This window comes from Mixophyes fleayi, chromosome 3, assembly GCF_038048845.1.
Source record: "Mixophyes fleayi isolate aMixFle1 chromosome 3, aMixFle1.hap1, whole genome shotgun sequence".
NCBI lineage: Eukaryota > Metazoa > Chordata > Amphibia > Anura > Limnodynastidae > Mixophyes > Mixophyes fleayi.
The window spans coordinates 29,331,065-29,340,273 of record NC_134404.1 but is presented as its reverse complement, the minus strand read 5'-3'; the positions used below and the strand labels follow the sequence as shown (position 1 = coordinate 29,340,273).

At 39.0% G+C, this 9,209-nt stretch overlaps 1 protein-coding gene across 1 annotated transcript in view; it reads left to right on the top strand.

Annotated features, from left to right (window-relative positions):
• Positions 1-209: 209 nt before the first annotated feature.
• The window catches only part of LOC142143455 (cytochrome P450 2K1-like), a 34,370-nt gene continuing 25,370 nt past the window's right edge, over positions 210-9,209 (top strand). Inside the window, exons 1-3 of the mRNA XM_075201305.1 lie at positions 210-392; positions 7,383-7,545; positions 9,194-9,209. The exon at positions 9,194-9,209 is cut by the window's right edge and continues 134 nt beyond it. Coding sequence (XP_075057406.1) covers positions 210-392; positions 7,383-7,545; positions 9,194-9,209 — 362 coding nt within the window. The remainder of the gene's footprint in view (positions 393-7,382; positions 7,546-9,193) is intronic.

Sequence of the window (9,209 nt, the reverse complement as noted above, 5' to 3'; positions counted from 1 at the left end):
TAAACTAGCTATATTCTTATGTTGTCTCATCTGCATGGGCCTTGCAGTCTTGCAGCTCCCTCTGTTTCACTCTGATGGCCAGAACCATAGCAGGATAGGAGTGAGATCTTCATTGTCCATGGTTTGTTCTGTACTTCGATTATAAATATTGTGTTTCCTTATAAAATAGAACTATGTTTTGTCTTTCCCCTGTAGATTTCACAGAAGACATGATTACCATCGACCCTGTCACAATTCTTCTGTCTGTTGTTGTCGTCCTATATTTGGCCAATGCTTTTTACAACCAGAAACAAAACTATGGCAAGAATTTCCCCCCTGGACCAACGCCTTTACCGATCATTGGAAATATGCACACCATTGACATGGCAAAACCTCATAATACATTTATAGAGGTAATACAGTATGTCTACTAAATATCGTCAAATCTTATAAATGGGTTTTCCACTAATTTACAAATTTTACAAAATCTTCTCCATTCTCAATATTAGTACTTTGGGTAGAATTCCCACCATTCGCTCTAAATGGTAGAGTCTTATCACTCTCATATAGCCATGATCTCTGCAATTCCCCATTAGTGCTGCTCTGGTCTCCCCATGACTTTGAAGATATGACATGTCAGGCTTTCGAATAGAGTTGAAAGACCCCACTAAATTACTTTAATTGAAAATCCACTTTAAATTTAATGGATATGTGCACTGTTTGATCAATATTAGGCTCATTTACTCAAATTTTATCTAGGTGCAACATTTGTACAAAATACACCAATCAGACACTTACTTTCAATATCTAACTTGAACTAGTTAAAATGTTTTGACATTAAATGCAATGTTCGTAAAAAGCCCTTTGTGTATTTAATTTAAGTTGACTCAAAGGATAATTTTTGACTATGCTGTTCAGAAGTAATCAATGGAAAGTTTTTCCAAACTAAGGTAGGTGTTAAATGCACTATATTACACATTGTATCTAATACATTATAACAACTAAGTAGGGACTACTGAGTGCTGTATTTTACATTTGTCTCACATCCTTTGGGGATGACACTGGAGCAACAATATCATATATATGTGGTGTGAGGTGCTCTGGCACTTTAAATAAATATTTAATGGCATGCTCCTCCCCCTCTATACACCTAGTGGAAAATATCCTCTGTTTAGACTTAATACCTGCAGGAGTTAGCACATCTTCTGGGGCTGCTTAACAGCACTCACAAAGTTTCTTTCATTTTCTACCTTCTCTGTACACAGCATTGCACCAGCGATAGTTGGAGTAGGGAAATAACTGTGATCCCATACCTGGATGACCTTCTGACAAAGTCAAATTCCCTGGCACAACCCTTAAAGCATGTAACTTACCAGGACCCTGGAGGCAAACGGGTAGATAATGAACTTGAAGACGCTCAACCTGGTACCATCACCAAAGATGGTTTTCTTGGGGTTACTCTGAGACACAATCCTACAATGGGTGTTTTTGCTGGAGGAAAGAATCATCTCCCTTCAGGACATGGCAAAGTCCCTCTTGATCAAGAAGTGGGTGTACGTCCACTTTTGCTTGAGAGTCCTAGTCAAAATGGTCTCCTCCTTTAGGCCTGTCCAATTCACCCAGTAAGTGGATCGGTTCCCTCTTACAGCTAACCTCTCAATGCATTGCTTTGTCCCCGAGAGTTGCAAGTTTTTGCTGTGGTGGCTGAAGAGAAGCAGCCTCACCAGCTATTATGTTCTTGCCCTTAGATTTGCCCTCATTCAAGATGGCTGTGATTGCCTCATGAAGTTTCCATCTTGGATCTCTGATATGAACTTGCCCTTACAATAGCCCTTATCCAAGATGGCCAGAACGGTCTCAGGAAGATTCCATCTTGGATCTCATTTCATGTTTGGGCCTAGAAAAGACACTTCCTGTTATGCAGCCTTTGCTCGAGTATTGTGTTTGTGTCTGAACCAGATACTTCCACAGAACCTTGCTCCCTTGTGATTTGGAATACCAATCCTTGATATGTCTACAAGACATTTATCTTGTTGATAGTTTGGACTTGCTTGCTGGACATTTGAGATTTATTTCTATATCAAAATAAATCCTGTTTACTACAGAACTACCTGGCTATTGGGTTCCGTTTGTAATACCAGAAGTGTGACACCAGCGAACGTCAGTTCACCATCTGGAACTGGATTCTTCTCACCATAAATGCCAGCCTTGGTGTTAAGAGGCAGTTGTCCAACAAAAGTATATCAAGGGTTTAATGGGCTCTGGAAGAATCCAAACACCTAATTAATGTCCTTAAGCTGAGGGTAGTACTAGATGCACTGGCCAGGTCCAGGCCCATTCTTTTAGGAAGTGCCTTAAGGATGGGAACGGACATCGCCACTACAGTGTCATCTCTGAACCACCAAGGAGGCACCAGGAGCCCCCAGGCCTTGAGGGAGTCAGTTTGCATCATTCAATAGACTGTAAGTCATCTTCAAGCCATCATGGCCATTTTCAATTCCCAGGGAGGACAATTGGGAGGTGAACTATCTCAGCCACCAAAATGTTCTACCAGGGGAATGATCACTCCACCTGTGTAACGGTAGGAAGACTGACTAGGAGTCCAGTAGCAGTAATGAAGGCAGGCCACAAGAAGATAATAACAAATGGTCAACAAGAGCCGGGTTTGGTACACAGTAAAGCAATAAGTAAAGGGCTCAGGAAGAGGCGTTGTGGAGGACAAGCAGAGGTCGGTACACGAGTAGTCGATAACGGAAGGCAGAATAAAGCAACAGGAATAGGATTTAGATTACAGGCAGAAGCACAATAATCTGGCAAGGAAGACAGAAACAGACAAGCCTTTTATAGGAAGTCAAGGGGAGGAGCCATAACATGCTGGAACATCAGGAGATCAATGAAGCTGAGCTAGAACACAGAGTTACGACAAGAAGCTGTCCAGAATCCAGAATAGCTCAGTCAGAAGAGCAGCAGTCCACAGAAGTAGAAGTCCTGGGTTCGAATCCTGACAACCCAGGGGTGTTTCAACAGCTCGTGGATCAATGGGGACAGTCAACCTGATCTCAGCTGAACCACAAGGTGAACGACTACAGAGCAGGTTCAGATATCATGGGGTGTTGTTCGTAGATGCCATGGTAGTTTCTTGGTACTTCTGCTAGTCTTCCATCTTCCTCTTTTCTCCAGTGGCCATGCCGCTGAGGGTCTTAAAGAAGACAACAAGAGAAGGAGTTCATGCAATCCTCATGGCCTCGGACTGGCCCGTGTGGTACAGTTATTTCATCAGCATGCTGGATGCTCCTCCAGGGAAACCTCTTTTGCATCCAGATCTTTTCTCTCAAGGCCCATCCTGGTATCAACATTTAGCATGACTAGTTTTAACTGGATGGCTATTAAGGACTCTATCCTGGGTCCCAGAAGCCAGACTCATGCAGGAACTACCATAGAATCTGGAAGGCTTACATTTGCTGGTGCAAGCAGAAGGGGTTCCCAACATCGGATTTTAGAATATCTAGTATTCTCTCCTTTTTAAATTTTTTCATCAGGTCTTCGTACTTAAAGGTCCAAGTATCAGCTTTGTCTGTGTTGCTCGCCAATGAACGCAACTGCATGCAATTTATGTCTGAACGCAAAAGACTCTTATGACTTCCTATGACATGAGATGGAATGGAGGAAGAAAGAGGCAGACTAATGTTGCCAATGTAGAGTAAGGGCATTCCAATGAAGATGCAGCTGATTCAAGTAATGGGTTTGATTGATTGGGTTAATGGTTGATTTCAGCTCTATCATTTGCACCTATTAAAGAGCAGGTGTAAACGATGACTGTTAGTTTTCACTGACACGGCATAGCCTTTAAATTAAATAATACACGTATGTGTGCTAATAGCTAGTACAGAACATCTGCATGGAAGCAAGACTATAAAAACACATTGCATATATATATATTATGCATTGCAAGCATCTTTATGTATTTAATGTAAAAAAATGAAAAAAAAATGTATAAATGATAATCCTGCTGTTGTTCTTTTTGTAAGTTTAAAAAAAAAAAAATGATGCGTTCTGATGTGACCTTTCACTGTACATATGCGTATACTGCAGTCTGTTGTGTGTGTGTGTGTGTGTGTGTGTGTATGTACATCACATACTGTTTTGCTACAGTGTACTTACACCCAGATTTAAATCAAAACATATCTTGAATTGTAAAGCGCTATGGAATTTGCTGGCGCTATATAAATAAATGTTGATGATGATGATGATGATGATGATGATGATATGTTTGGTTTTAATATGGTCAGAATTACGTACAATTCTGTGCTCTTTTCTAAAATGCAACTTGCATGCAAGTTGTGTTTGGACTTCAATCAGGGCCTTAGTAACTTTAGTTTTGACCTGCTTCTGATTGGCTACCAGTCAGTGGCCATTTAGTAGTCACTTACGGTCAAAGATAATTTTACACAAAATGATACTTTGGGGAGAAATCATGGTGAGCCTTCTTTATAGTGAACATGGTGAACTGCACAAACTAACCATTGCATTGAATTCCATAGATTTATCATTTTTTTGCTACAGTTGGAGAGGAGGCACATTATTGCATTAAAATGTGATCAGCAGTTACTGTTACAGCTCATACCTGCAACTTCCCCTTACTGTGTGAGCAGATCTCAACAAATATATCCAAAATCTAAGGGACAGCAGGCATAATTAGATCCCCACTCATAATTCCTCCCACACTTTAAAACATATTGGTAGGTTAATTGGTTGCTGACAAAATCAATACTAGTGTGTGTGTGTGTTAGGGAATTTAGACTGTAAGCTCCAATGGGGCAGCGACTGATGTGAATTACAAATATTCTCAATACTGCGCTGCGGAATTGGTGGCGCTATATAAATAATGATGATGAAGCTCATAAAAAGTGGATATTTTTATTAGTATTTATCATCATCATCATCAACAATTATTTATATAGCGCCAGCAAATTCCCTAGCACTTTACAATTGGGAGCAAACATTAATAAAACAATACTGGGTATTACCTACAGACAGAAAGGTAAGAGAACCCTGCTTGCAAGCTTACAATCTTTATTTATATAGTTTCAGCACTTCACAAGTGGAAAACAACACAGTAATAAAACATTATTTAAAAGTAGTAAAAATTGTATTTCCTCAGCTAGTGCAAAAAGACGCGGATGGGGATTTAATAAACAGTAATTGTAAGTAAAGAAGGATAAATTATATTCATTTTATTCATTGTAACAGCAGATATGAGAAATAATATACATTATTTTCCCTATATGTTTAGGGTATAGCTCTTTGTGTCACAATCATATTTTTTTATTCCAGAAGCAAATACGGCCCTCTTCTCCCATAGTTATCAGAAAATGATGCCTCAGAGTTTGGGTTGGGCTGCATTGGGGAACTCCGTAGCTGCCAGTAATAGAACTGATGCTTCTGCTAGTCTAAGAAAGGAAGGAACATAGGAAAAAATTTTTGGGTGTAAATTCCCTTTTCTACAGCAATGGGTTCATCATTTTTTTTTTGGGGCGGACCCCATCTCACTAGGGAATCCAGCTGGCCCGCCTGGGTCTGAGTGTCCTTATGACAGGGGGACCCCCTGCTATAGTGCCAACAGCCCCGGCTGGCAAATCTTGATTGTAGTAATCTCAGGGAGAACCCAAGCTTTTTTTTTTTTTAAATTTATGTCATTTTTCTTTATTACATTTTAAAGATATCAATAACAATTGTACCACGAATACAGACAAAATTGGTAAAACCAACAAAGTAAAATACATCATGGCTTAATCAGGCAATCAAATACAATTTATGAGTTGGTTAGGGATATGAATTTTTTAGAATCCTGGAATTTGAGCCGTGGGTACCAAATGGTGTAGTATTCTGTGAACTTATTGGTCATGGAGAATGTTATTTCTCCACGACCGATAAGTCCCAGAGCTTCTAGTCTCCTGACTATGCTACTACCAGCAGTAGTTTGGGAGCACTAGGGTTAATTTGTTTTAGGGTTAACACGCTATTTTAAAAATGTATTTATTTATTTTTAACATGTATCGCACCGTTGGACCAGCCGGCAATGCTCATGTTAGGTCGGCATTGTGATTATTGACAGCACTATTGTAGACAATCACACTGTCGATATTTTCAGTTTGTCGGTTAACTGTAAATGTCGATATTTACCCTGTCGGCATTTTAATATCGACAGGATAGCTGTCAGGATTTTCAGTGTCCTAAATAGGACTACCCCGTATTTCCTAACATTCCTCAAATAGGCAAATCTGTACTGAACCACAGCAACTAGATTTTGTTTGCCTAGTATAAGACAATCAAAGTAAATATCTGATAGGGTGCAATAGTTTGAGAATTGTAAATATAGAATAGAATTAACCAACAAATTGGCAGGCCATTACATGTATAAACATATGTTTAAATATTTTTTGCATTGTCAACTTACAGCTATCCGTGTCACATGTTTTTTTGTGTACATGTGTTTAAATTTTTCTTCATTTTGGTCCAACAGTAATTTTCATTATTTGTTTCATTAAAACGTCTCCTTTCAACATTATTGTATGAATGTGTCCTGTGCTATTTTTAACAATAACATTCACAAACATTTAAAATATGTATATAACTTTTAAATTATCAATTCATTATCTCAATTCATTCACTAATATTGACCTAAAATAAATAAATAACTATCACTATTAGTAATAATTTCTTCACATACCGGTATAAATTAATTTATGACTATCTCAGTAAGAAATTAACAAGTAATTTGTAAACATTTTTAGGAAGAGATGTTTGTAAATTTCACTTCTCTGCAATCAGCTTATTTGTACTGTCAAGATTCTCTGGGCCTGAGTCATTAAGGAGAGCAAAGCATAAAAAAGGAGTAACCTTGCACGTGGGAAAAACCATGTTGCATTGGAGTGGGAGGTAAATTTACAATGTTGGTACAGGTTAATAGTTGAAATAGGGCATGTTCTAGATCAACTTAAAAAATCAGTGTATTTGTGTGCTAGATAAAAAAAACAGCCAGTATTTAACTTATTTGCAAAATAATAAACTAATTTGCACCCCTTTCATTGCAACATGGCTTGTCCCGGAGAAAATTTACTCCTTCCTTTCCTTAATGAATCAGGCCCTCTGAGTTTTGTGTTGTCTGGTCCCACCCATTTGGGAAGTACCCAACTGGCATGTACGGGTTGACGGAATACTGGAAAAGAATAACTCAAGCCTCACACATGCTAGATGGACCTTTCCACATTGGATGGAGTGAGTCCTCAACATTTGAGAGAAAGAAAGCATGGTGGGCTGATTATGGGAAATGGGAGCCAAGTTCATAGCTTAAATAGTTAATATTTGTTATTTTATTGGTTTATTCTTTACTGTTTTTATAGTTGTCGAAGAAGTACGGCTCAATATTCAGGGTCCAGTTAGGGTTAGAAAAGATGGTCATCCTGTGTGGCTACGACACTGTAAAAGATGCTCTAATCAACTATGCTGAGGAATTTTCTGAAAGACCTGATTCACCACTGTTTGCTGAAGCATCACAGGGATATGGTAATTATTTTGATTGAAAAGTCATTAGAACATAATTCAGAGCTGGATGCATACATTAAAGTACTGCTCTGTGAATGAAACATACCAGTCGCTGCTCACATGCATTTCAAAAGAGGCAACATACAGATGCCACTGACATGAAAACAATTATTTTATATGTGATAATAGGCACAGACATTGTAGCAAAATGTGCCTAAAAATATATAAACATTTTTCAACTAAACGTAAGTCTATTGAGTAAAAATGTTCATCACTGCTCTGATCTTTTGACAGTTGTCTGAACAAGGCCAGTGCAAGGTTTCTAAGAGCCCTAGGCAAACGATCATCCTACCTCCGCCCAATACCCACACCCTCACACACTTGAGTTTTGTAAAATAAATATAATAACTTATCTCCTCATGGCTGGCACGTAAGACTAAGGGCTAGATTTACTAAGCTGCGGTTTTGAGAAAGTGGGGATGTTGCCTATGGCAACCAATCAGATTCTAGCTTTCATTTATTTAGTACCTTCTACAAAATGTCAGCTAGAATCTGATTGGTTGCCATAGGCAACATCCCCACTTTTTCAAACCCGCAGCTTAGTAAATCTAGCCCTAAGACTGCATTCCAAGTGCACTGACACTTGATGCAGGATTTCTAGCGGGTGGCGGGGATCCAAATGTTAGATTTCAAAACAAAGCAAAAAAAAAACCACACTGGTGTAACTACCAAGGTAGCAAGGGTATGAGCTGCTATGGTCTTGGCAGCTGAGGGGGCCCTGTGTAGTTATATCCATGCTGTTCCAGTTCATGTTCCTCTCTACCATCTCCTCCATGCATAATAATATTGCAGATTCCCCTGAAATAACATGTCTACTTCAGACAAGTGGTTTCTATCAAATCTAATAATTACAAGCATACATATTCATCATCGCTGATCATTAGTTTAGAAGTTACAGCACTGTCTGTCTGTCTGTAAAGTTATCATTTTTAAATTTGGTTGCTATGGGTAACAGGCATCTACAGAATGTGAAATGAATAGTTCAATATCAAATTATAAGGGGTACAACCTATTTAAGCTTCTCTGTAAGTGGTATTTCACTTTAAAGGAAGCTGGTTTATGGTGACACATGGGCAAATGTAGTTAAATGCTACTGTAATGCATGGCATGCATGCTAGTAGGTGTTAGTTTCTGCGTAGGAGTGTAACTAGATATTTTGGAGGGCACATGGCAAAATTTTGATGGGCCCTATTAAGTTTCTACTGACGGTCAGCCCTGATCTTACCTCGCCTACCTTGCTTAAAATAGCGGGTCGCCTCCTCTACCTCCACTGCTATTCAATCTGCGCTTCACTTCTCAGTGGAAATGTACACCAGAATTTCCATCTGAGCAGAATTTAACTTTGGAACTTTAGAATGCAGACTCGTGAGCAAGACATCTTAGGGCTTCAAATACCTTGCACTGTAGACAGTCACACAACACGGAATAAATTAGAATCCCTTCTGACTGCACACACCACAAAGGGGAGCAGGACCTGGTGGTGGGTTGGTGGGGAGGGGAAATTGTGGTATTTAGTTATTAGGAGTAAGTGTCATTTTGGTGACATTCATATCTTAGCATAAATATTTTCTTAAAGTGTAACATAGTGACCTGTATTTATTCTATTCAGGTGTTGCATTTGCTCA